Source organism: Carassius carassius, chromosome 9 (genome assembly GCF_963082965.1).
Source record: "Carassius carassius chromosome 9, fCarCar2.1, whole genome shotgun sequence".
NCBI lineage: Eukaryota > Metazoa > Chordata > Actinopteri > Cypriniformes > Cyprinidae > Carassius > Carassius carassius.
This window is the reverse complement of record NC_081763.1, coordinates 27,132,939-27,145,908: the sequence shown is the minus strand read 5'-3', so window position 1 is coordinate 27,145,908 and position 12,970 is coordinate 27,132,939. Positions and strand designations below refer to the sequence as shown.

Below are 12,970 nucleotides of genomic sequence, written 5' to 3'. Positions count from 1 at the left end.
AATAAAACATTAGTAAAAATATTTGTCAGATTTTAATATACTGTTCGACTTATTTTTTATCTTTTGTTTTATGAATTGAATAATTATAGAAATAATTAACCACCAGAATGAGCTTTTAAAAAGCAGGTTTCTATCTTTTGTTTTATAATAACAGTAATAATTTAAATACTCATTGTAATTTACCACTAGAATGAATGACAGAGTAAAGATTTATTAAAAATGAAAAAAATTTGCTTTTTTTGTTTTATAATGATAACAATAAATATTTATTGAATTTACCCCCAGAATAAATGTAAAAATAAATTGTTCTTTTATTATTAAAAATCATCATTATTAGAATTGAATGACAAGAGATGAAAATCACATTTGTAAACACTGGTTTTCACGTGTAGTTTTTCTGTCTTTTGTTTTAAGGCCTAACCATCAGCAGAAATGAATGCATGGAATCTTATGCAACAGTGTTATTCTTTATTGTTCCTGTGAAATGACTAAATAGTGTGCCTTCATAGTGCATATAAAACAACAGTATGCTCACATGGTGTTATTCACAAAAAAGAATCTTATTGCAGAAATCACTTTGAATCAAACTTAACGTACTCTTGAAACCGTTCTTCCTTTTTCTTTGACTTTGGGGAGTTTTGCTGGCTGAAAAAGAGAGGGAAAGAGCGAGGGATGGTGAATCGGGGTCATTAGTTCAGACGGCTGGGTCTGCTGCATTCCTGAGCTCAGAGAGGGGGAGAAACGAAAGATGGAATGTGACTCAGAGAGAAAGAAAGAGGGAGGACCTGAGTGGAGGGACCCTGAAGGGGCAAGAGAGAACAAGAAAAAAAGAGTGCTTGCCAAGGGAAAGAAAAGTTTTCAAAAAGAACAGGGGGGGTGAGCGGGAGGAGGAGAGCTGGAAACAAATTCTGTGCTGTTATTGGGGGAGGGTATAAGCTGAAGTCATTAAATGTGTTATCAGTTAAAGGGAGGATGGGAAAAACAGCTTTAATTTCAGTGGGGATGGTACAGACAGAACATCCACATAATGCTGATTGCTTCCAACACATGGCCTTTTAGTTGCACTTTTTGCGTTTGAAACAAACAAAATAAACCCAGTGCACTACTGGAGTCTCAGATTGTTATGCTTACGTGTTCAGATCTACTCAAAGCGTTCAAAACACTGTCTGGGGAAGTATACATTGAGATATTCCCTTGAATGAGGTTTATAGTTTGATTAAAATCATCATTTATTCACTCAAGTTGTTCCAAATGCCTGTGACTTTTCCTTCGTGCATGAAGTTCAAAAGGAAACCTTTAGTAGAACGTCAACTCTTTATTTTTTCCACACACAATGAAAGTGAATGGTGTTCACGGCGGTTCCTGATTCACATCCACTTTTGCAACATGGAAAAATAAAAGCTTAGACATTCTGCTAAATAACTTCTGCAAAAAGAACGTCTGACCTGAGCATGAGTGAGAGTAAATGGTGACTTACAAAAGTGTTTACATTTAAATCCTTTTTGTTATTTTATATTACATTTAAATGATCCTTTTCTATATTTACTTAAAAGCAACACCTTTACATGTTATTTCATGTGCACTTGGCATTTTCACCACATTCTTGCACACCACTGTGGTCTAGAGGAAAGACAAAGACCCTTCATGTATTTTTGTATTATCTGTCTTACACTTTGCTCTCAGTCACTGGCCAGGAGTGTGTGTGCATATGTATGGGAGTTTAGGCGAGGTGCTCGTATAGGTGTGAGCGATGGCCTCATAACAGAAGGTTGACAGAGGTCTTTCTTTAATTCAGTGTAGGAGATGTGTGTACTTATGGCTGCTTGTGCTTCTAGTGACAGCACATGCTCTGCTGTTATTGGACCCCTGCCTCATGCTCCGGCCTGCCACTGAGGTACCATGCTGCCCTCTGCTGCCTCAGCCAGGAATCGCACACTTAATGTAGTAGTTTCTAGGGTATAAGGAAAGAAGTAGCCTTAATTCTACATGGTGTGATGTGAGTGTTTCTGCAAGCTCTCCATCTGATTGATCCGTTTTTGTCTTCTGCAGTGCTGAGCATCAGAGGTGTACAGGAGGAGGACCCTCCAGATCCCCAGATCATGCGTCTGGATAACATGCTGCTGGCCGAGGGAGTGTCTGGTCCTGAAAAGGGCGGCGGATCGGCGGCGGCGGCTGCAGCTGCAGCAGCGGCTGGAGGATCACCAAACGACGGCAGCATCGAGCACTCGGACTATAGAGCCAAACTCGCACAGATCCGCCAGATCTACCACTCCGAACTAGAGAAATACGAACAGGTGAGAATCAGACCCCCACCTGACCTTAAGTAATTCCAGCACATACTCATGGATCTTGTTTCAAAAACTTTTAATGGTAAGGTATATTTGTATGTATGTAGTGATCCTCAAACCTATCTGAAAACAGGCTTGCAGTGAGTTCACCAATCACGTGATGAACTTACTGAGGGAACAGTCCCGCACACGGCCCATCTCACCCAAAGAGATCGAGCGCATGGTGGCCATCATCCACCGCAAGTTCAGCTCCATCCAGATGCAGCTCAAGCAGAGCACCTGTGAGGCCGTCATGATCCTGCGCTCTCGCTTCCTTGATGCCAGGTGTGTGTGTGTGTGTCCGCTTGTGGCCGTTTCAGATTTAAGTACTTATTATGCTGCACTGTCCCACTAATTATTAACCTGTTATCAATTTTTCCACTTTTTCCCAAGACGTAAGAGACGCAACTTTAACAAGCAAGCCACAGAGGTGCTGAACGAGTACTTCTACTCTCACCTCTCCAACCCTTACCCCAGCGAGGAAGCCAAGGAAGAGCTGGCCAAGAAATGTGGGATCACTGTCTCTCAGGTATAGTCATGCATGGACAACAAATATAATATAAATATATAGTAAGGGGAAAAATGTCCCGTAAAAAAAATCCTGCCCCATTTTTATTTGAATGAAATTATGCAGCTTTGTCAATCAAGGTTTTCATCCAATATAAACTGAAATATAAACTTAAAATGCGCGATCGGCAATCGGCCGGTTTTTGGTCTTTTTTCGGACGATTTTTCCGGAAGTGCACCCGCGTGCACAGACTTCATTGTAATCGTTCGCTATGTCATTTGTGTGGAAGTATTTCGAAATCTGTGCGCAGGACACGGGCAGCCTATCAGCACTGGAAATGCAGAGCTTCAGAGCTTCATGTACTTCAAGTAGAACTTGCATACACGTTTGTAAAGCCAGAAATAAGCGTCAGTTCTGTATAGGATGATTATTTTTTTATTTTACCTTAAAAGTACATCGACTTAATTTGATTTAAAAATCACCTGCTGTGTAGCACACTGAGAAAAAGTGTTTCATTCATCCAATTAAAAAAATTTAGGGTAATGATTCACATCTATATTTTTTAACTTGAGACAATAGTTATTTTATTTTCATTGGCTCAAGTTAAAAAAAACTATAGATGTGAATCATTACCCTAATTTTTTTTTTTTTTTTAATTGGATGAATGAAACACTTTGCATCTTTGTTTTATTCGCACCAACATTATTTGATTTTAACATTTTGGAATAATCTATTTATATAGCATACTTTTATTTAGTCTGTAAATGAATACACTGGTAAAGACCCTTTTTTCATTTAAAACCAAATTTAAAAACTAAAATACTAAATGCTGATTAAGAAACATCTTATTGAATGTGTGTTGATTGTGTTGTTTGGATTGTAGAACTATGCAGTTATTGCCTTTAATTTCACATGGTTACAGTTAATCTTTAAATTTAAGGCTAGTTCTCTGTAGTTTCAACCCAATTCAAAAACAAAAGCTAAATGCTGATGTCTGTACCATCTGTGTTTGTATTGAATGTAGGCTACTTACTGTGCAGATACTGCTGTTAATTTCAGATGGTTGCAGTTATTGTTTTCAATAGCCAAAAGCCAGTTTGGCCTATTAAATACTTTTTAATAACTTTTTAATAATATTAAATACGTTTGTTGCTTAAAGATAAAAATAAAAAAAAAAATCGGAAATCGGTATCGGAATCGGCCAGTTTGCTTGTAAAAAAATCGGTATCGGCCATGAAAAATCATGATCGGTGCATCCCTACATATAAGCATCAGTGATTAGTTTGTTGAGATATGTCCTGTCAGTAACTAACCACTGTTTGTGCGAGTGTCATGAAACAGCAAAAAAAAAATCACAAGCAGATACAGATCAATCACTGCTTGAGTGTTATTTCCATTCTCCTAAGTAGTTAGTGATGGCTATTACTGATAACAAACATTTTGAAAAGATAAGCACTTTTTTCACACATTGTAGTGATTAAAAAAAAAACATTTATTCGCCCTCATGTTGTTCCAAACCCATTAGTTTAGTTCATTTTCAAAACACATATATGAAGATTTGAATTTTGTCCCTCCATTAAAAGCCCTTTACACCAAACAATTGATGCTTCAAAAAGTTCATAAAGACAAGTACATTACAAAAGTACTTCATAAGAATCCAATGGGTTAATCCAAGTTTTCTGGTAACATAATATGATGAACAAATTTAATTTAGGCTTTTATTCACACATTAACATTGATCATTGCACATACATAGTCTAGAGCACATCAAATATGGTAAACAGAAGATAAAACATCCCAGCGCACTTATAAATCACATATATTAATTTGTGTTTTGGAAAAGTCTTTCAGGTTTTAAATGACATGACTTTAATGACAGTATTTTACATTTTTGGCTGAACTTTCACTTTAAGTACAGATGCAACAGAGTTGAGCTGTGAAGCTGTGCTGCCTCTGTTTCATTTCCTCCCACGTAACTTGTGAAGTCAAAACAGCCAAAATAGCAGCAGCTTCAAGTTACATTTAGAAACTTCTAAACATTTCTGTTTGATCAGTGCATGGAAATCCTTTGACTAACAATAGAAGAAACCATTTGAAAACATTGCAGCTAATGTTAGCTTAAGTTTGTTTGATCAGAGAAGCTACAGCTATCATGCACAGCTGACATTAGATATCTAGATGGCTACCTACACAATAGAATGAGATAACATTCTGAACCGATTTGAATTTTCACCAAATGATAAAGTATTATTTGTATTTTATTTATTACATTTTTTGATAGCACAAGTTATAGATGGATTCTAATTGAGTGCATTGCAGAAATATTAATTAAAATAATTTAATAGCTTATGGCAGTATACCACACTACCTTTGAAAAGTTTGGGGTCTGTAAGATTTTTAAAAAATAATTATTTATCTTATTCTTACCAAGGCTGCAATTATTTAAATAATGATACTGTGTAATATTATTATAAAATTTAAAGAGGTCATGAACTGGCAATTTGTATTATTTTATACTGTTTCCTGACGTCCACCTATGACGTTTGCATGGTTTTTACATTCAAAAACATCAAAATCAGCATGTAATAGGCTATTTCCTACCCTGGCTTTGAGGCCGGCTCGAAAGACTTGGAAGTAAACGCCCACTGCTGTGATTGGATAACAGGTTTGCGTAATAAAGTACCTTCATGTGTGTCTGTATGACAAGCAGTGTTTGGAATAACGGCGTTTAAAAGAACGGCATTAGGTAACAACGTTATTTTTTCAGTAACGGGGTAATCTAACTAATTACTTTTCCCTTCTTTACAACGCCGTTAACGTTACTGAACGTTAAATGCGGTGCGTTACTATGGATTGATTTAATATGCAATCTGAACGCACCCCTGGCTCACACAGCGAGTGAGCAGGTGGGTTAATAATGAGATAAGCGATTATGATTGGCTAAGGCAGAGTCATGTGTTTCATGGTAGCCAGAGCCAGTGTTTTTACACACGCGCCAGCGGCGCCAAACACACACAGTCACACACACGCAACAGCTACACAGAGATTCGCAGCAGCAGGAGAAATGGCGAGTCAGGAGCAATCCGATGAAAAGTTGGCATTTTCAAGGTGGAGATATAAGCACTACTTCAAATTCATTGTAGTCAAAAGCAAGAACGTGCATGTAATGTGTGACACACGCATCAACAAAGCTAGTGGCCAAAAACACTTTTCTTACAAAGAGTGCAGGATAGAACTCTTGCTGTCTGTTGACGTGCAATAAATCTCGAAAGTTATGTATGAACACCTATCTGTTCTACTTATTTCAACTGACTTGTGAAAACTGCTAAAAAAAAAACAAATTCTTTGACATATAGCAACTTTTTTTTTTTTTTTTTTACAGTAACGCAAATAGTTACTTTCCCTGGTAATGAGTTACTTTTATTATAGAGTAATTTAGTTACTAACTCAGTTACTTTTTGGAACAAGTAGTGAGTAACTATAACTAATTACTTTTTTAAAGTAACGTTCCCAACACTGATGACAAGCTATGTCCTTCGTAGTTGGAGCCTTCTGTGACTTTGGTTAGACACGTACACATAATAAGGACTTATCAAGCAATCACAAACAAAGCAACAGTGACACACAGTGCAAATATTTAATTGTGCTGCAACATTCCTAATCCAGTAAAGACTGCACCGCATTGCTTTTTAATATGAGTCTCTCTAAAAATCCAGTGTCGACCTGTCTTGTGTACAAAGGATTTATGCGCTGAAATGAAGCAAACAATCAGTGTCAGAATCCTTTAAATGAAAATTGCATTCATTTGAAATGTACAGTAATGTCTTATTAGTTGTATTTGACTGTGGTGAAACTGTTGTCTGATTAGAGTTGTTTCATCTCAGGTCTCGAATTGGTTTGGCAACAAGAGAATTCGGTACAAGAAGAACATTGGTAAGTTCCAAGAGGAAGCAAACCTGTACGCCGTTAAAACAGCCGTGGATGCTGCCAATGTGTCGGCACAGGCCAGCCAGGCAAACTCTCCAGCAACACCCAACTCAGGTAAAGTGCACAGCAGCCCTCCCATCATCTCTAGCAGATAGTGAAGCTACACGACGCACACCACTTGCCACAATCACACTCCTGTCTACATGCGTTTCATGCTATTTTCATCCCATTTCTGTTCTTGTCTGTCCATCATGAGATCTTTTTTCCCCTGTCATAGAGAATGCTTGTTTGTTTGTATTTGCATCATGTACTTGCTGGGTGAGATTTAGATGTTGTTGATCTGGGTTGTGCTGTAAAGCTGATCTGATTGCATCTAGGGATCTAGGGAACAGCTGTTAAACCTCTTCAGGATAAAGCCGTCATAGCCGTCATTTATTTCTATGGACCTGGGCGGTATGACGCCATACATCACACATCCGTAGAAAAGTGTTTATGAATGGGTATAGTTAGGCACAGCATGAAGCAGTGTTTAGTTTACGGTTACATAACAGCATCACATTAATACGACATTGTATGGATAGGAAGCTGATGTGCGATCACAGGTTTTAGGCTCAGTCAGACAGAAATCACATTGAACTTATGCCAGACTTGTTAATTTGTTATGAATAATGTTCTTTTTTGTTTCTCATCCATCATGTTACAGAGGAGAAAATACAAATCATCTCATTTGATTAAAGCAGGGTTTCCCAAGTTCATTAAAAGCTAAAAATGACTTAATCATAAAAAAATATATATTTTTTTTTAACAAATCAATAAAGATGAAGGTAAATCAATTATTAACTATTAAGATTATCCATACAAAAAAACCTACTAAAAAGGTGAAATCTATTCATTTTCCTACATGTCATGTGACCATTAACCATGAACATGCAAATGTGTTGTTAAATGATTCAAATGTTAACTTAAAATCTCAAGAGATACTCAAGTGTTTATTTGGCTGACAAAAAACTTTGGGAATCCCTGGATTTAAATATTTAATCAGAATTGGATTGTCTAAATATAGTTAAATGAAACATTTGTCTGTTGAATTTCCATCATGTTATATGAAGTCACTAATAGCCACAGTTATAAAGTCACTTATGATTTTGATCATACCGCTCACTCTCATCTCTAGCCATCTGAACATTTACTTTCTTTTCTGGTTTTGCATGTCTGTTTCCTCTAAAGCTATGGCAATAACCAATAACTTTCCTTTGTTTAATAAAATAGTCAGTTTTTTTTAATCTCTGCCTAAATTATTGATTCTGTTTTGGCTTTTTGTTTGTTTAACATCTTCATTTTACTTTCATATGCACATGCACATGCAAATTCACACACATTTGTTTAGAGTAGTTGAACCCCTATTTGCTCAGGAAGCAGAATGGAGAAGGTAGGTGATTTAACTTGGTGTTGTCATTTTTAACAATAACACGTATATTTTTAAACCCCATCCTCATATCCTGTTACATATCTGGTGGCCGGCGTACCAACAATGCATCCCATCATTTAGAGGAAGTAGGATGTCCAGTTGTATACGTTTATGTAAAGCAACAGTCCGCACCAGCACATGTGTGATCGCTGCTTTTAGTCAGCGGAAATAGTCCAACAGATTATCATTACTGTCTTGGATTTCAGAATGTGACTTGTCCTGATTATCATGCTCAGCATAGAGAGCAGACAGATTTTCACCACACACTGTAGTCTTTTCCAAAAACCCGACCCGGACAGGGTTGCGTGCCTGATGGGCTGCGTGTATTGCTGCAGGGTCGTCTGGGTCGTACACCCTCTCCCACGCAGGAGACGCCTACCTCGGGCTGCGTTCACTCGATGGGGATGGCGTCAGCGTCACTCCCGCTGTGCAGCAGCAGCAGGTAGGCACTGAGGATGTCCCCTCAATGCCCTTCCTCTTCCATACCTGCTCACGGTGTAGTGATCTCTTCCCCTTTCCCCAAAGTTACAGCCCCAGTCTTGAGTGTAGAGCTCTATCCTGGAAACGAACTCCACCATCTCCCCTGTGGCATTGCTTTATTTCGTTTCTTCATCAGTCATCCACAGCCATTCCTTTGTCTTTTTCCTGTTTGATAAACTCTTTTCATCAAGGGCTTAACAGTAAGGAAGTTCTATTGATGTCGCAAGGCCTCTGAGAGTGTTTTGGGTCAGTGTTTCTGCCCCATCACACCACTACTACATGTGTTTTTATGACTTGTAAATTTGGGAGTGTAATGTCCAGTGAATTTTTTTTTTTCTTCCTATAAATAATTTTTTTTTTAATCCAAAAAATAGTTTTTAAAACAATAAATTGTGTCTAAAATAATTTTTGAAATATTATTAATTTGTATTCTTAAAATTTTATATTAGAATTAAATGTCTTAATTCATTACACTATGTGAAAGTTTGTTTTGTGATGTTTCTTAAAAGGTCTATTATGTGTTAAGTTAAGTCTCTAAGTTTTAAGAATTTTTATTGTTTTATTTTTTTCTTCAATTTTTTTAAGACAGGGTAGGTGATTTGGTTCAAAAACATTTTTTTGTTTTGCCTGTAAGAAAGTCTATTCACATACTGATAGCAGTCACTAATTGGTCTAAATGTATTTAGATGTATTTAAATCATCTGTGGAAGGTTCAGGACCATCAAATGTTTGACCAATCATATCCTTCGGTCCGAGGGCTATGATAGGCTGTTCTGCCTGCCTGTCAACATTCGTGCAGGTATGGTATGTTATCAGGCAGGTTCCATTACCGAGTGAGAATGAAAGGTGTTATTATCATAATGTTATGTGCGTATTCTTTGTACTGTTCTCACCATTGAATGAGACATGAGGTAATCTGACAGCATTGCATTCAGTCCTCCACCAGCACCGTCTCTCATCGTGTCGCTGGTTAGCCTTTGGTCTGCATGTGCACATTCATGTGTTTTGAAGAGTGATTTGCAGGGAGGGTGGGATCTTATGCTTTCAAAGCAAGCTTGCTATTTCTAGCCTCTCTAAAATCACCTACTTTAAGAGAGCTTAGCTTTAAAAAACCCACATAAATTATGAAAAAAAAACACTTTTTTGTGATGGGGTGAGTGAAAGTATCAGTACAAATATGAGCTACCTGCCAAAACACTTCCTTATTGTTGAGCCCTTATTGTTGATGCCACATTTACACTGTCAGCAAGTTGTGTTGATTTTAGACTTAATTTTTCCTGCATCTGGAAATGATCAAACATTGTTGTGTGTGAAAGTTTTTCACGTCTGACTTTGACAACTTTCAAATGTTTCTGAATTAAATACATATCTGATAAGGTGTGGTAATGTGCTATACACTTAATTATATATAGAGTGCGATACAAATCAGTTTGGAATAAAAGGGATAGTTTGCCCAAAAATGAAAATACTTTCATCATTTACTCAGCCTCATGTTGTTTCGAATGAAAGTCTTTTGAGTTTGAAATAACATGAGGCTGAGTAAATGATCTTCAAAACACAGATGAAGATATTTTTAATACTCTCATCATTTTTGTCCTTCCATTAAAAATCTGTGCAACAAAAATCCTTAACAATCAAGTCTTCTGAAGAAACACCATGGCTTTATATGCTGAACCGATTCAATTTAGGCCTTTATTCACATATAAACATTGTCAGAATTAGAATTTTCTTTCATGAACTAAACAGACGGCATCATCATATTAGAGAATATTGATACCTTTGATACTGATGTGATGTATGTTTGCTACAGGTGGATATCCTGCACCGTGCTACACACCTGACGGCAGGCTATGAAGATCTGTCAGGAAGTCCTCTTTACACCCCATATCATCTAAACGTGAGTACAGCACAGAAACACACACACACAAACAATCTCAAGCAACAGACTGCTTGTTAAAAGAAAAATTACTTTTTGTGTAAGAAACTGGAATGATTTTCAGTTACATTTTCAGTTAAAAGTGCATAAATCTGATGAGAATTTGTGTTGGTTTTTGTGTTGATGTAGACCTAAACATCATTTTGAAAGTCTGAAGTCTGCAATTTGTGGCTTGTGTGTTTCCTGTTTCGACACGTTTTATGTTCTGGTGTGAAGTTCTCTAGAAGATGCATATCAGTCAGCTGCAGCTAAATACTGTATGGACACACGATTTGAACAAACCCCTAACACTAAGAATTAAATCAATTTTTACAGAAATTATTTTTTTTATCATATGAAGTATAATGCCTTTTATATATTTTTGAATTATTATAATTACACTACTGTGTTGGAAACAATGAGGTTGGTTAGATTTATTTTTTACCGTTATCGAATGAAGTCTGTTATGTTCACCATGGCTGCATTTATTTAAAATAACTTAAAATATATTCTATTTAAATATATTTTCAAAATTTGTATTCCTGTGATGAAAAGCTGAATTTTCAGCATCATTACTCAAGTCTTCAGTGTCACGTGATTCTTCAGAAATCATTCTGATATGCAGATTTGCTGCTCAAGAAACATTTCTCAATATTATCAATGTTAAGGTTTTTGATGCATTAAGTATTGATTCCTTTTAAAGAAATTCTTGCAAACACCAAACTTATAATTTGTGTGTATAATTTTCATATAAACACACAATGCTTCCATTCATCTATATACAACATTCCATATATCCTTATTGTTTAGTTTTGCCATTAAAAAGTCTGTTTCATTGCCTGTGTTACTTAACCTCATACATGTGACTCTCTCCACAGACTAATAACAGCTGGCAAGACAACACCAACCCTTCCTCCATCACCTCTCCACCAGGACCACCTGGCAGCATCCACTCCGACACCTCCAGCTAATGAGGCTGGCACTACACACACACACACACACACACAGAGCATCTCATCATCCAGTCTCGCCCGTTCTCTCCTGCTCACAGCTTTCGTCCCTCACTCTAGCAGATGTCAAAGGTCTTCCATAGTCCTCGTTCCACTTGGTGTGCCAGGGTTCACACACTGAACCAGACTGAAACACACGCACTCTTCGAACATAAGATGGAGAACATCACATCTCGTCCTCTTCAAAGGTCTTCACAAAGGGTGGACGGTCTACGCCCAACTCCATGTTACCTTTCCTGTCTCGACCTGTCATGATGGGGATTACGCAACACCTCCCTCCTTGCTTGTACCAAAGTGCTGTCAACGGTTGTTGCACCTTCTGCTCTTCGTAGAACAACCTCAGACAACTAAACCATGAAAACGCCATTCAGCCTGCTTTTTAATATGGTTTCCAGTCACTGCTTCTGGCTTGCTCAAAAAACAATCTGTCCTGCATTGTTCAACGTTGTGTTAAGCACAAATCCTGTCTATAACACTTTGAGCTGCTGGTTGGATGGAGAGAGATCCAGATCCATCAGTGTAAAGGTACGCTTTAACTTGCTGATGGCAGGAGAGTACGGTGTGAAACAGAGGAAACGTGAAGAGTTCAACCGAAGAGCGATTGCCGTGCGGTCAGCTACTACGTGTTTCCGCTGTCCACTGTCTCAACAGAGATGCTGACGTTGACCTTGTTTTTAATAGTTTAGCTACAGTATTTTTTCCTGCAGCCTTTTGTCCCTCTCAAAGATGCACCAGCCACCAAATAAAAGACCCGACAAGAACTCTAAGCCCTTGTGTTCGGAAAAGGGGTTGTGTACGGATAGCTGGAGTATTCGTTAGGATTGGGACACGGGTGGGTATTTAGAAATATTTTTAAAGGGAAAGAAAAAAAAATCTTCCACTGTCTTCCATGCATGTAGGGTGTTGAGATGTTTTAGTGATTCCATTTAACCTAACTTTTCTTTTTCTTTTTTTTTGACAAAAAAAATTATAAATGTTATAAAAGGAGAGGGTGTGAGGAACAGACCAAATAAACTAATGAACTTCTCCAGAAACGAAAAACTTCATACTGCCCAATCCAGTACTTTGTGCGGGTTTTTGTTTTCTCTAGGATTTGTGTGATGTTTTATCACACGTTTTCATAACCGTGACACACTGACCACGTTTCGCGAAAACCTTTCTGAGGAGGCCATAGCAGTTAACCAATAACTGACTACGAAAACCGTTACAGATATCGAGTTCTTTTGGTTTACCATGTGCTATGGCCTCTCATGGTGTCTGTTTTTTAAGGGTTGGGTTGTCTCGTCACTCACTCGTGCTTTTGAACTGATTGTATTGTTTGTGCAATTGAAAGCA

The 12,970-nt window shown here is 37.5% G+C and overlaps 1 protein-coding gene across 3 annotated transcripts in view; it reads left to right on the top strand.

Moving 5' to 3' along the window:
• LOC132149462 (pre-B-cell leukemia transcription factor 1-like) overlaps window positions 1-11,803 on the top strand; it is a 34,900-nt gene extending 23,097 nt beyond the window's left edge. For 2 of the 3 annotated variants that reach the window (XM_059558721.1, XM_059558722.1), the window contains 6 exons: window positions 2,050-2,294; window positions 2,422-2,612; window positions 2,721-2,856; window positions 6,720-6,876; window positions 10,521-10,607; window positions 11,504-11,803. In XM_059558721.1, coding sequence (XP_059414704.1) covers window positions 2,050-2,294; window positions 2,422-2,612; window positions 2,721-2,856; window positions 6,720-6,876; window positions 10,521-10,564 — 773 coding nt within the window. In that variant the 3' untranslated portion in view covers window positions 10,565-10,607; window positions 11,504-11,803. The remainder of the gene's footprint in view (window positions 1-2,049; window positions 2,295-2,421; window positions 2,613-2,720; window positions 2,857-6,719; window positions 6,877-10,520; window positions 10,608-11,503) is intronic. The other variant, XM_059558724.1, reaches the window with a different exon arrangement.
• The last annotated feature ends 1,167 nt before the right edge of the window (window positions 11,804-12,970 follow it).